General features: G+C 43.6%; 1 protein-coding gene and 1 non-coding gene across 8 annotated transcripts in view; one reads left to right on the top strand and one right to left on the bottom strand.

Annotated features, from left to right (window-relative positions):
- The window catches only part of LOC138429449 (general transcription factor II-I repeat domain-containing protein 2), a 55596-nt gene extending 42712 nt beyond the window's left edge, over positions 1-12884 (top strand). For 5 of the 7 annotated variants that reach the window (XM_069570967.1, XM_069570966.1, XM_069570969.1 and 2 more), the window contains 3 exons: positions 306-489; positions 1036-1064; positions 3541-5361. In XM_069570967.1, coding sequence (XP_069427068.1) covers positions 306-489; positions 1036-1064; positions 3541-5144 — 1817 coding nt within the window. In that variant the 3' untranslated portion in view covers positions 5145-5361. Of the gene's footprint in view, positions 1-305; positions 490-1035; positions 1065-3493; positions 5362-12801 lie in introns of those variants that run through there. The other 2 variants (XM_069570971.1, XM_069570972.1) reach the window with 2 other exon arrangements.
- A 559-nt stretch (positions 12885-13443) lies between these two features.
- Positions 13444-13515, bottom strand: TRNAC-ACA (transfer RNA cysteine (anticodon ACA)). The gene has a single exon. It is a non-coding gene; the product is annotated as a tRNA-Cys (tRNA).
- Positions 13516-13893: the final 378 nt, after the last annotated feature.

Below are 13893 nucleotides of genomic sequence, written 5' to 3' on the forward strand. Positions count from 1 at the left end.
CTTCCCATGGCTGAGTATTGTTTTTAGCGTTTGACATGTGAGGAATCACCTAATTCTCAGAAAACCTTTGTAGGTAGATAATCCCTATTTCATGCATAGTGAAACCGAGTCTGCTATCCTACCCATTCCCAATTTCAAAAATCACTAAAATCACTCTTGCATCCTAGCACACCTGGAGAATAAAATAATGGCTGATCACCATTGTTATGATGTGAATAATTTTGAAAGCTTGACCTTAAAGGTAAAGCTCAGTTTGGGAGAAGCAAGTAACAAATTGAACTGGCTTTATGCTCATTTCACCGCAGGTGAAGCCGTTGGCGTGGATTTCCCTGTGAAAGTTCCCTACCGAAAGATCACCTTCAACCCTGGCTGCGTGGTGATCGACGGCATGCCCCCGGGGGTGGTCTTCAAAGCCCCCGGCTACCTAGAAATCAGCTCCATGAGAAGGATCCTGGATGCCGCAGACTTTATCAAATTCACAGTCATCAGGTACAGGAGGGTTCCCTGCCGGGTCAGGAGAATGAGCTGCAGATCCTAACTTCCTCGAGGTGGACAAGTCGGGGGGCACTGGGATTCTCACCCCAGAAAGGGGGCGGTGGGTCCCAGCGGTCAAGTCAGTCAAGTGCTATGTGATACTGCCCCTCATACTCAGCTCACGGTGTTCTTTTAAAAAAATATTGAATTTATCTGTTTGACTGCTCTGGGTCTTAGTTGCGGCATGTGGGACCTTCATTGCAGCAGGCAGGAACTTCAGGTTTCAGCATGTGGGCTCTAGTTCCCTGACCAGGAATCAATCCCTGGCCCCCTGCATTGGGAGCTCAAAGTCTTAACCACTGGACCACCGGGGAAGTCCCAGTTCATCGGCTTCCGCTCTGGGAACTGTGTGTATTAGCTCCCATTTCTTGGTAATCGTTGGGAAACCAGTCTTACTTTAGCCAATAGCTGACATCACAAAAGTTTGTCAAATAGAACTAAATGGACAAGACAGGAAAAGTGCCCTTTGTTGCACTCACCAATGTCTCTTTTTCTCTTCAGACCGCTTCCAGGTCTCGAGCTCAGCAATGGTGAGTATTCTGGGGGTGAGAAGATGGTTCCAGCCCTCGATATGAGGTGTGAGCTGTCTTCAGGGGCACTCACCATGGGGTCCTTCCTTCCTGAGCCTTGAGTCTCAGAGCAAAGCATGCCACTTTTTCCTTATTTATTTAGCTGCTCTGGTTCTTAGTTGTGGCATGCAGGATCTTTAGTTACAGCATGTGGGACCTAGTTCCCCGACCAGGGATCGAACTCGGGGCCCTCTGCATTGGGAGCTTGGAATCCTAGCCACTGGACCACCAGCGACAAGTCCCAAAACACGTCACTCTCTATGTTCATTTTTCCTGCTTCTTATAAAGCACGTTAATTCTGTTGCTTGTGTTTTCTTAGCCAGGCCATTTTTTTTCTATTAGTTTGGCGGAGCTTGCTCTGTGTGATGGCACACCACACTTTTATTCAAGAGTCCTTTATGGTGGAGGAAGGTGCTCATAATACTGAACTCCTGCTGCTCCACCTTAGTTGGTAAATAGTACCTGCCTGGCCACCCCAGCCCCACCTCCAGGATCTCTAACCACTGACATCCCCATGGTTAGAACCAACACGGCTCCTGCCTGGCACAGCAGGGCTCCCAGAACCTGCTCCAGTCAGTGCCGAGGCTGACTTCTATTCTGATGGAGCAAGGTTCCAGCCTTTCTGCTTGTTAAATTTCATTTTAATTTAAAACTTTTTTTTTTTGGCCACACCACTTGGTATGTGGGATCTTAGTTCCCCAGTCAGGGATCGAACCCACGCCTCATGCAGTAGAAGCTCATCTTAACCACTAGACCACTGGGGAAGTCCAAATATTTTTCATGTCTCCCCTAGAATCCTTGCAAGCAAGTCAGAATCCTCTTGGATATTAAAGTGGACAATGTGACTGTCAAAGACCCGCTGTATAGCACAGGGAACTATACCCATCTTGCATTAACCTATAATGGAAAAGAGTCTAAAAAAGAACATATGTATATAATACCTGAAGCTAACACATCAACACTGTAAGTCAACTATATTTCAGTGTAAATTTTAAAAAATTAGGTATCTCTAGAAAGAAAAAAAAAAGGCAGAAAATGTAGAGATGGTTCCAAAAGTTTGAATCACTAGAGAACCTCCTCACTTAAATTTTGGAAGCTCTGAACTTCCTTGGAAATCCAGTGGTTAAAACTTCACCTCCAGTGCTGGGGGTGCAGGTTTGATCCCTGGTCAGGGAGCTAAGATATCCCACATGCCTCAGGGCCAAAAAAGTCAAAACCTAAAACAGAAGCAATCTTGTAACAAATTCAATAAAGACTTTAAAAATGGTCCATCTCAAAAAAAAAAATTTTTTTTTTAAATTTTTGGAAGCAAAACTCTTCTCTTGAAATGCACAGTTATTCTTCCTAAATTCATCTGGTTGCTAAATAGCTTTGTACCTTTTTAAGAGGTTTATTGTGGCATAATTTACATACCATAACATTGACTTGTGCAAACCGTACACAGTCCAGTGATCTTTCTCAGTAAAGTTACAGAGTTTCGCAATAATCTAATCTTAGAACCATAATCTAATCTTAGAACATTTCCATCATCCCCCAAAGATTCCTCCTGCCCATTTCTAGTCATTTCCCATCCCCACCGCCAGCCCCAGGCAACTACTGAATTGACCGTCTCTGTCTGCATTTCCTTAAAGTGAATTTTCATACCCGTGTTCTCTTGAAGTAAAGCTCACGTACATTGTGGCCCATTTCTTTACACTGAAACCACGTAAGTTCTGTGAGGGTCTGTGGCTGTCACCAGTGTCTTTTGGGACTCATAGTAGGTAAATTACATGCCTTCTGTACTCATCCCCTTCTCTGTTATTTCCAAATTCTCTTGAAAAGCCATTGAAAAAAAAATATGTCCAACTCTTTGGACTGTAGCCCGCCAGGCTCCTCTGTGGGATTTTTCAGGCAAGAATGCTGGAGTAGGCTGCCATTTCCTCCTCCAGGGGATCTTCCTGACCCAGGGATCGAACTTGAGTCTTCTGTGTCTCCTGCATTGCAAGCAGATTCTTTACATGCTGAATCATCAGGGAAGCCCAATATGTTAAAATGCAGATACAATCTCAAATCATTCTCATTTAAACCAGGTGGAACAAACATAGCCACTTACCGACCCTCACCAAAGACATCTTTCATTTGACTCATCAACCTTGTAAAAAAGGGAATTAGTGGCCAATACGGAAAAACCAGGGGCTTTTTCATAAAAATTCATTTCCAGGTTTTCTTTAGAAATCTGAAGATCCAGCCAGCATGGGGCCATGCTCCCTTGGCAATAGTCTGCTGGCCCTGAGTGTCCCCACCCCACCCCCCACCTCTGCATAGCTGGGTTACTCTCCAGTTAACCCACGCCCCCCGCTACCTTATCCCCTGCATTTGTCATCATGTTTTTGCTGATGTTTTCCTAACAGTCAAGAGAAAAGTAAACTCTTTCTTGTCTCCATGTCTCTATCAAAAGTGGGAAAAAGGAAGATAGATCAAGAGGGCCGTGTATTTCAAGAAAAGTGGGAGAGAGCTTATTTCTTCATGGAAGTGCAGAATATCCCTACCTGTTTAATATGCAAACAGAGCATGTCGGTATCCAAAGAATACAACCTGAGACGCCATTATCAAACCAACCACAGCAAGCACTATGACCAGTACACCGAGAAGATGCGTGATGAGAAGCTCCAGGAGCTAAAGGAAGGACTCAGAAAGTATCTCTTAGGGTCCTCAGACACCGTGTGTCCCGAGCAAAAACAAGTGTTTGCCAAGGTGAGTCCAAGGGAAAACGCTGCTGTCCAGCCCACGGAAGACATGGCTGGGAACCTGTGGGAGAAGCTACGTGAAAAAATCAGGTCTTTTGTGGCTTATTCCATTGCCATCGACGAGATCACAGATATAAACAACACCACCCAGTTGGCCATCTTCATCCGGGGAGTCGATGAGAATTTTGATGTGTCAGAAGAACTTTTAGATACGGTGCCCATGACGGGTACGAAGTCTGGAAACGAGATCTTTTTGCGTGTTGAGAAAAGTCTGAAAAAGTTTAATATCGACTGGTCGAAACTAGTCAGCGTGGCCTCCACCGGCACCCCTGCCATGGTAGACGCCAGTGATGGGCTGGTCCCGAAACTCAAGTCCAAGGTGGCGATGGTTTGCAAGGGCTCCGATCTGAAGTCCATGTGTTGCATCATCCACCCGGAATCGCTCTGCGCTCAGAAGTTAAAGATGGACCACGTCATGAGTGTGGTAGTTAACGCCGTGAACTGGATCTGCTCCCGCGGGCTGAACCACAGCGAGTTCACGACTTTGCTCTATGAGCTGGACTGCCAATACGGCAGCCTTCTGTACTACACGGAGATTAAGTGGCTCAGCCGTGGGCTGGTGCTGAAGAGGTTCTTTGAATCCTTGGAAGAGATTGACTGCTTCATGTCCTCCAGAGGCAAGCCCCTGCCTCAGCTGAGCTCTCAAGACTGGATCAAAGACTTGGCCTTCTTGGTGGACGTGACCACGCACTTGAACACGTTGAACATCTCCCTGCAAGGGCATTCCCAAATCGTGACGCAGATGTATGACTTGATTCGGGCCTTCCTGGCCAAACTGTGCCTCTGGGAGACTCATCTGGCCAGGAATAACCTGGCCCACTTTCCCACCCTGAAATCAGTCTCCAGGAATGAAAGCGACGGCCTGAACTACATTCCCAAAATCGTGGAGCTGAAGACGGAGTTCCAGAAAAGGCTGTCCGATTTCAAACTCTACGAAAGTGAACTGACCCTGTTCAGCTCCCCTTTCTCCACGAAGATCGAGAGTGTCCAGGAAGCCCTGCAGATGGAGGTGATTGATCTGCAGTGCAACACGGTCCTGAAAACCAAATACGACAAGGTTGGAATACCGGAATTCTATAAATACCTCTGGGGCAGTTACCCCAAGTACAAGACCCACTGTGCCAAGATCCTCTCCATGTTTGGGAGCACCTACATATGTGAACAGCTCTTTTCCATTATGAAACTGAGTAAAACTGAGTACTGCTCCCAGCTGAAAGACTCCCAGTGGGATTCCGTACTCCACATCTCGACGTGACAAAACCACATTCCCGCACGGTCCCGGGGGCTGGAAGCCTGGAATCCTCTAGGTCTGAGGGGTTTTGAGATGAAAACATGTTATTAAATATTTCTGGGTTTTTTTTTTTTTTTTCCAATTTGACTCGGAAATCCCATTTGCAGTTAGCATACCTGTTTGTATGACACTTTGTGCTCCCCATAGCCCAGTAAAAAACAATCAATAAGGTTCTATCGTATTTCTAGTAGTTGACTCTTCTTACGCCTGGCCTGCTTCACTCACTCACATGCTGGCTTGACCCCTGTGGGCACTGGGACTGCGTGCTGAAGTTTAAATCGGAGAGAGAGATGGGGTCATACAGACACACACATCTACCTCCCCGTCGTTTGCATGGTATTCCATGTGATTTCATATGTTTCCAAATTGAAGGAGAATCAGAGACATGTTCACATTCTGTGGTGTCTCTGCCTTCCCAGGAAACCGGAAAGGTAGGACTTAAAACAGAAACTCCCATTGTAAAGCAACTATTGTTGTTGTCTAGTCGCTGGGTCCTCTCTGACTCTTTCACGACCCCACGGTCTATAGCCCACCAGGCTCCTCCATCCATGAGATTTCCCAGACAAGAATACTGGAATGAGTTACAATTTCCTTCTCCTGGGGATCTTCCCAGCTCAGGGATCGAACCCACATCTCCTGCCTCGGGAGGCGGATTCTTTACCACTGAGCCACCTGTGAACCCCAAAGCAACTATACTTCAATAAAAATTAGTAAAAACAAAATAAAAGCAGATGATGATGATGAAAAGCAAAATACAATAGAAAATCCAAAAATAAATAACATAGGCTTTCAAAGACAAAGTTGAAGTTTGGAGGCTTTTTTTAAACCTTTATTCGAAATAATTTCAAATATGCATAGAAAAGTTAAAGAAATGAAAAGTGCATGAAGAACGTTAATGCCCTTTTGCCAGATTTGCACACTGTTTTAGCATTTGTTTGTTCTCTTCCTCCCATCCCTCTCTCTCTCCCTCTCGTCTGTATGTGTGTGTGTGCGTCTGTGTGTACATTTCCTGTGTGTATAGGTGTCTTGTTTATCATTATCTGTATATGTGTATAAACATATGTACATAGTTCTTTCCTGAACTGTTTGAGGGGGAAGTTACACCTTGTTTATCTCTAAATACTTTGGGGAGTATTTTTAAGAAGAAGGATATTCTTGGCCATAACCATGATTTAGTTACCAATTCCAGTAAGTTGAACACTGATGCAATATTTTTATCTCGTTTAGCAATCATACTCCAGTTTTTTCAGTTGACCAAATTACTTTTCCTTTGTAGCACTTTTCCCTTGGAGGGCTGTCATATAGATGCACCTGAAACTAATACAACATTGTAAATTAACTACAATTAACTTCAGTTTTTAACAAATCATAATAAGCAACAAAAATTCATTAACTCAAAAAAAAACATATAGATACAGATCAATGCAAAGAAATAGAGCAAAACAATGGAATGGGAAAGACTAGAGATCTCTTCAAGAAAATTAGAGATACCAAGGGAATATTTCATGCAAAGCTGAGCACAATAAAGAACAGAAATGATATGGACCTAACAGAAGCAGAAGATATTAAGAAGAGGCAGCAAGAATACACAGAAGAACTATACAAAAAAGATCTTCACAACCCAGATAATCACGATGGTGTGATTACTCACCTAGAGCCAGACATCCTGGAATGTGAAGTCAAGTGGGCCTTAGGAAGCATCACTACAAACAAAGCTAGAGGAGGTGATAGGATTCCAGTTGAGCTGTTTCAAATCCTAAAAGATGATGCTGTGAAAGTGCTGCACTCAGTATGCCAGCAAATTTGGAAAACTCTACAGTGGCCACAGGACTGGAAAAGGTCAGTTTTCTCCAATCCCAAAGAAAGGCAATACAAAGAATGCTCAAACTACCACACAGTTGCACTCATCTCACACGCTAGCAAAGTGATGCTCAAAATTCTCCAAGCCAGGCTTCAATAGTACATGAACTGTGAACTTCCAGATGCTTAAGCTGGATTTAGAAAAGACAGAGGAACCAGAGATCAAATTGCCAACATCCGTTGGATCGTCAAAAAAGTAAGAGAGTTCCAGAGAAACATCCACTTCTGCTTTATTGACTATTTCAAAGCCTTTGACTGTGTGGATCACAACAAACTGTGGAAAATTCTTTAAGAGATGGGAATATCAGACTACCTGACCTGCATCCTGAGAAATCTACATGAAAGTCAAGAAGCAACAGTTAGAACTGGATATGGAACAACAGACTGGTTCCAAATCGGGAAAGGAGTACCTCAAGGCAGTATATTGTCACCCTGCTTATTTAACTTCTATGCAGAGTATATCATGAGAAATGCTGGAATGGATGAAGCACAAGCTGGAATCAAGATTGCCAGGAGAAATATCAGTAACAGATATGCAGATGACACCACCCATAAGGCAGAAAGTGAAGAGGAACTAAAAAGCCTCTTGATGAAAGTGAAAGTGGAGAGTGAAAAAGTTGGCTTAAAGCTCAACATTCAGAAAACGAAGATCATGGCATCTGGTCCCATCGCTTCATGGCAAATAGATGGGTAAATAGTGGAAATAGTGACAGACATTATTTTGGGGGGCTCCAAAATCACTGCAGATGGTGATTGCAGCCATGAAATTAAAAGACGCCTGCTCCTTGGAAGAAAAGTTATGACCAACCTTGACAGCATATTAAAAAGCAGAGACATTACTTTGCCAACAAAGGTCCACCCAGTCAAAGCTATGGTTTTTCCAGTAGTCAGGTATGGATGTGAGAGTTGGACTATAAGGAAAGCTGAGCGCTGAAGAATTGATGCTTTTGAACTGTGGTGTTGGAGAAGACTCTTGAGAGTCCCTTGGACTGCAAGGAGATCCACCCAGTCCATCCTAAAGGAAATCAGTCCTGAGTGTTCTTTGGAAGGACTGATGCTGAAGCTGAAACTCCAACACTTTGGCCACCTGATGCAAAAAACTGATTCATTTGAAAAGAGCCTGATGCTGGGAAAGATTGAAGGTGGGAGGAGAAGGGGACGACAGAGAATGAGATAGTTGGATGGAATCACCAACTCAATGGATATGAGTTTGAGTAAACTCTGGGAGTTGGTGATGGACAGGGAGGCCTGGCATGCTGCATTCCATGGGGTCAGAGTTAGACATGACTGAGCGACTGAACTGAACTGAACTGAACAGGTTTAAAGGTATAAAGTTAGAGATATATGTTCTTTGTATCTATTAGTTGCTGAAATTAGTGACCCGAAATTGTGAATACTTTCCAGATTTGGAGGAATTAACCTGATTAGGGTACAAAAGTGTTGAAGATCCTACCTGATGGCACATTCAGGAATAATGGAGGAAAAGGCTTTGATGCAAATTAAGGGAAGCTGACTGGAGGAGAGACCAGCCTCCAACTGGTCACCCTGTGTAGGGGACCCAGCCCCAGCTGGGGCCTGGATGGATGTCCTCAGACACAGGAATGACCCATGCTGGGCAGTTCCTGTCTTCAGGAGCCTGACTGCAGGTCCGGCTGGGTCCAGCTGGGTCCGAGGCTCACTTCCTGGGAAGTGAGTCCAGTCACTTCCGGACTAGTTCACGGCGGAAGTCGTGGGAGGCCGGCTGCTGGTATACCAGAGCAGAAGTTGACTCAGCATAAGAACGCACGGTCCTGCAAACCCCGCGGGGAAACACCAGCCCCCAGGTTTTCAAACAGTCAGCTGGGGCTCAGAATGATTAAATGGCCTGCCTGAGGCCACATAGCCAGGAAGGGATTCAGTCCCGGGTCCACATGACGCCGAAGTCCGTGTTCTTCTTCCTTTTCTAAGCAGCCACCATGCTTCTGTGGAGACCTAGGAGGTGTCTGTCTTAGAGCCCCGCTCATCACTGTCACCTGTGGCTCCCTGGTGGTTAGCCCATTGAGTATTAGGGCGGGGACTGTAGAGTTCAGCCAGGGCTGCCTTCTGTTGGGTGGGCTATTCATGGGGCTGTTTTGCTTTGATTCAACTCCCAGGGTCCCCAGATTCCTTCTTGACCTGTAGAGTGTCCTGGGATGAGGTGGCTTGACCAGCACAATCACTTGTATGATTGAGCCAAGACTGGGAGAAACTGACTTCTCTCAAGCGACCAGCCTTGTCCAGCCTCACTCATATACTGCTTCCCACACAGGAACAGAAGCCCTCCATGCCTCCCACAGCCTTGGAGACAAGCTATGTCTTCTGTCAGTCAGCTCAGTTCAGTTCAGTCGCTCAGTCGTATCTGACTCTTTGCGACCCCGTGGACTGCAGCACGCCAGGCTTCCCTGTCCATCACCAACTCCCAGAGCCTGCTCAAACTCCTGTCCATCGAGTCGGTGATGTCATCCAGCCATCTCATCCTCTGCCCCTTCTCCTCCTGCCTTCAATCTTTCCCAGCATGAGGGCCTTTTCTAATGAGTCGGTTCTTTGCATCAGGTGGCCAAAGTATTGGAGCTTCAGCTTCAGCATCAGTCTTTCCAATGAATATTCAGGACTGATTACCTTTAGGATTGACTGGGTGGATCTCCTTGCAGTCCAAGAAACTCTCAAGAGTCTTCTCCAACACTGCAGTTCAAAAGCATCAATTCTTCGGCAGTCAGATTTCTTTATGGTCCAACTCTGTTTTGTTTTGTTTTTTATAAGATTTGCAATTCTAGTTTGCACCGAAGTGTCTTTGCATCTGGAGAAAGACCCATTAGCAGAGACATGAAGGCCCTGAGGCAGCTGCAGTGCTGGAATGGGTGGTAATAATTGCTTTCTGGTACAACTCCCTAACTAGTCAGGCTCTCTGAATAATCAGCAGCACCCTGTCACCTGTCTCTATAGCCAAATACAATTCTCTGTGTATTTGATAAGCTATTATCCTTATAAACTGTGGAAAATTCTGAAAGAGATGGGAATACCAGACCACCTGACCTGCCTCTTGAGAAATCTGTATGCAGGCCAGGAAGCCACAGTTAGAACTGGACATGGACCCACAGACTGGTTCCAAATAGGAAAAGGAGTACGTCAAGGCTATATATTGTCACCCTGCTTATTTAACTTCTATGCAGCGTACATCATGAGAAATGCTGGGCTGGAAGAAACACAAGCTGGAATCAAGATTGTCAGGAGAAATATCAATAACCTCAGATATGCAGATGACACCACCCTCATGGCAGAAAGTGAAGAGGAACTAAAAAGCCTCTTGATGAAAGTGAAAGAGGAGAGTGAAAAAGTTGGCCTAAGCTCAACATTCAGAAAACAAAGATCATGGCATCTGGTCCCATCACTTCATGGGAAATAGATGGGGAAACAGTGGAAACAGTGTCAGACTTTATTTTTGGGGGCTCCAAAATCACTGCAGATGGTGATTGCAGCCATGAAATTAAAAGACACTTACTCCTTGGAAGAGAAGTTATGACCAACCTAGATAGCATATTCAAAAGCAGAGACATTACTTTGCCAACAAAGGTCCGTCTAGTCAAGCCTATGGTTTTCCTGTGGTCATGTATGGATGTGAGAGTTGGACTGTGAAGAAGGCTGAGCGCCAAAGAATTGATGCTTTTGAACTGTGGTGTTGGAGAAGACTCTTGAGAGTCCCTTGGACTGCAAGGAGATCCAACCAGTCCATTCTGAAGGAGATCAACCTTGGGATTTCTTTGGAAGGAATGATGCTAAAGCTGAAACTCCAGTACTCTGGCCACCTCATGAGAAGAGTTGACTCATTGGAAAAGACTCTGATGCTAGGAGGGATTGGGGGCAGGAGGAGAAGGGGACGACCGAGGATGAGATGGCTGGATGGCATCACGGACTCAATGGACGTGAGTCTGAGTGAACTCCGGGAGATGGTGATGAACAGGGAGGCCTGGTGTGCTGCGATTTATGGGGTCGCAAAGAGTCAGACACGACTGAGCAACTGAACTGAACTGAACTTCACTGAATATTCACAAGTCTTAAATTAGCCAAGACCCCCACTGTTTCTCAGGGAGGGAAAACTGGGTAAACTTTCCAATTTCTGTGCCCCTTCTGTGCCTTAGCAATGGCCCCAGGATGGCTATTGTCAGTGAAATCTGGAATGCAACATCAATTATATTCTCCTATTTATATTTTCCAGTTTCAAAAATGCTTATTCGATTTATTTAAACTAAAATAAATAACCAATTCACCCATTTCTTCCACCTTGCCACCTCCCACCTCCAACAGCCATCAGCCTGTTTTCTATTTGTTGGTTTTTGTCTTTTAGCTTCCACATATAAGAGAGATAATACAGTATTTGTCCTTCTCTGCCTGACTTCACTTAGCATAATGCCCTCAAATTCATTTTGTTACAAGTGGTAAGATTTTATTATTTTTTATGGCTGCATAATATTCCATTTTATATTTATGCCACAATTTCCTAATCTAGTCATCCACTGATGGCCACTTAAGATGTTTCTATATCTTGGCTATTGAAAATGATGCTGCAGTGAACTTCGAGGTGCAGTTATCTTTTTGAATTAGTGTTTTCATTTTCTTCATATAATACTCAGATTCTGATGGAATTCCTGGATCATATGGTAGTTCTATTTTTAATTTTTTTTTTTTTGAGAAATGTACGTGGTGAGAGCACACATCATTTTCTTGTTTCTGATCTTAGAGGAAAAGCTTTTAGCTTTTCACCATTGAATTTGATGTTAGCTATGTACTCCTGATATGTGGCCTTTACTATGTTGAGGTATGTTCCCTCCATACCTGCTTTGTTGAGTATTTTTATCATAAATGGATGTTGAATCTTGTCAAATGCTTCTTCTGCATCTATTGAGATGATCATATGATTTTTAGCCTTTGTGTTTTTAACATGGTGTATCATTGACTGATTATTGAACCATCGTTGCATCCCTGGAATAAATCCCACTTGATCATGCAGTGTGATCAAAGGTATTGTTGAATTCTGTTTGCTAATATTCTTTGAAGAATTTTGTATCTAGGGTAGTCAGAGATATTGGCCTGTAATTTTCTTGTTTTGTGGCATCCTTTGTCAGGGTAACGGTGGCCTTGTAAAATACATTTGAAAGAGTTCCCCTCTCACAAATTTTTTGGAAGAGTTTGATAAAGATTGATCTTATAATAACTGTTCTTTGAATGTTTGGTAGAATTCACCAGTGAAGCCACCTGGTCCTGGACTTTTGTTTATTGAGAGTTTTTTGTTTGTTTGTTTATTTTGCTGATTCAAACTCCTAATCTTCTTGCTAGCAATGAGTCTGTTTCATTTGAGATTTTCATTTCAGATTTTCTATTTCCTCATGATTCAAGCTTTGTAGATTGTATGTTTCTAGCAATTTATCCATTTCTTCTTGGTTGTCCAGTTTATCTGTTTCATCTAGTTTGGCATATAATTGTCCATAGCAGTCCCTTCTGATCCTTTGTATTCTGTGGTATCAGCTGTAATATCTCCTCTTTTGTTTCTGATTTGAGTCCTCTCTTTTTCTCTTGCTGAATCTAGCTACAAGTTTGTCAGTTTTGTTTGTTTTCTAAGAACCAGTTCTTAGTTTCACTGATCTTTTCTATCGTCTTTTCAGTCTTCATTTCATTTATTTCTGCTCTAATTTTTGTTCCTTCCTTCCGTCTACTAACTTTGGGCTTCATTTGTTCTTCTTTCTTCTAGTTCCTTGGGGCGTACAGTTAGGTTGTTTGAGACTTTTCTTGTTTCTTGAGGTAAGCATTTATTGCTAAGAACTTCCCTCTCAGAACTGCTTTTACTGCATTTCACAAATTTCGGTATGTTTCACTTCCGTTTTCATTTGTCTCAAGGTGTTTTTGTTTCTCTTTTGATTTTTTCTTTGACTCATTGGTCATCTGTAACTTGTTTAATCTCCACATTTGTGAGTCTTCCAGTTTTCTTCGTGTAATTAATTTCTAGTGTCACACCACCATGACTGAAAAAAACGTTTAATATGACTTCAATCCTCTTATATTTGTTAAAATTTGTTTTACAGTCCAATATATGATTTATCTTGGAAAACATTCACTGATTTTCTGGGTCGATGACCTGTCCATTAATGTAAGCAGAGTGTGTTAAAGTCCCTTCCTATTATTGTATTGTTGTCTGTTTCTCCCTTTGAAAGTGAAAGTGAAAAGTGAAGTCATGTCTGACTCTTTTGCGACCCCATGGCCTGTAGCCTACCAGGCTTCTCGGTCCATAGGGTTTTCCAGGCAAGAATACTGGAGTGGGTTACCATTTCCTTCTCCAGGAGATCTTCCCGACCCAGGGATTGGAGTGGGTTGCCATTTCCTTCTCCAGGGGATCTTCCCGACCCAGGGATTGAACCTGGGTCTCCTGCATTGTAGGCAGACGCTTTACCGTCTGAGCCACCAGGGAACACCCTTTAGGTCTGTTAATATTTGCTTTCTATATGTTAGTGCTCCTATGTTGGGTGCATAAATATTTACAAATGTTATATCCTCTTATTGGATTGACCCCTTTATTGTTATGGGATGCCTTTGTCTATTACAGTCTTTGTTACAAAGTCTGTTTTCTCTAAGTATAGCTGCTCCAGCAGTCTTTTAAGTTTCTATTTGCATGAATGTCTTTTTCCATTTCTTCCCTTTCAGTTTATGGTATACCTTTACATCTAATGTGTGTTTCCCTAAACCTAAATTGCAATTTTTTTGGCATTCAAAGTGTACACACAAGGTCAACTACAGCCCTGACCCCCACCCCCTCTACCCCGCCCCGCCCCGCCCCAGCTATGCACTG

The sequence above is a fragment of the Ovis canadensis genome, chromosome 24, assembly GCF_042477335.2.
Source record: "Ovis canadensis isolate MfBH-ARS-UI-01 breed Bighorn chromosome 24, ARS-UI_OviCan_v2, whole genome shotgun sequence".
NCBI classification, from domain to species: domain Eukaryota; kingdom Metazoa; phylum Chordata; class Mammalia; order Artiodactyla; family Bovidae; genus Ovis; species Ovis canadensis.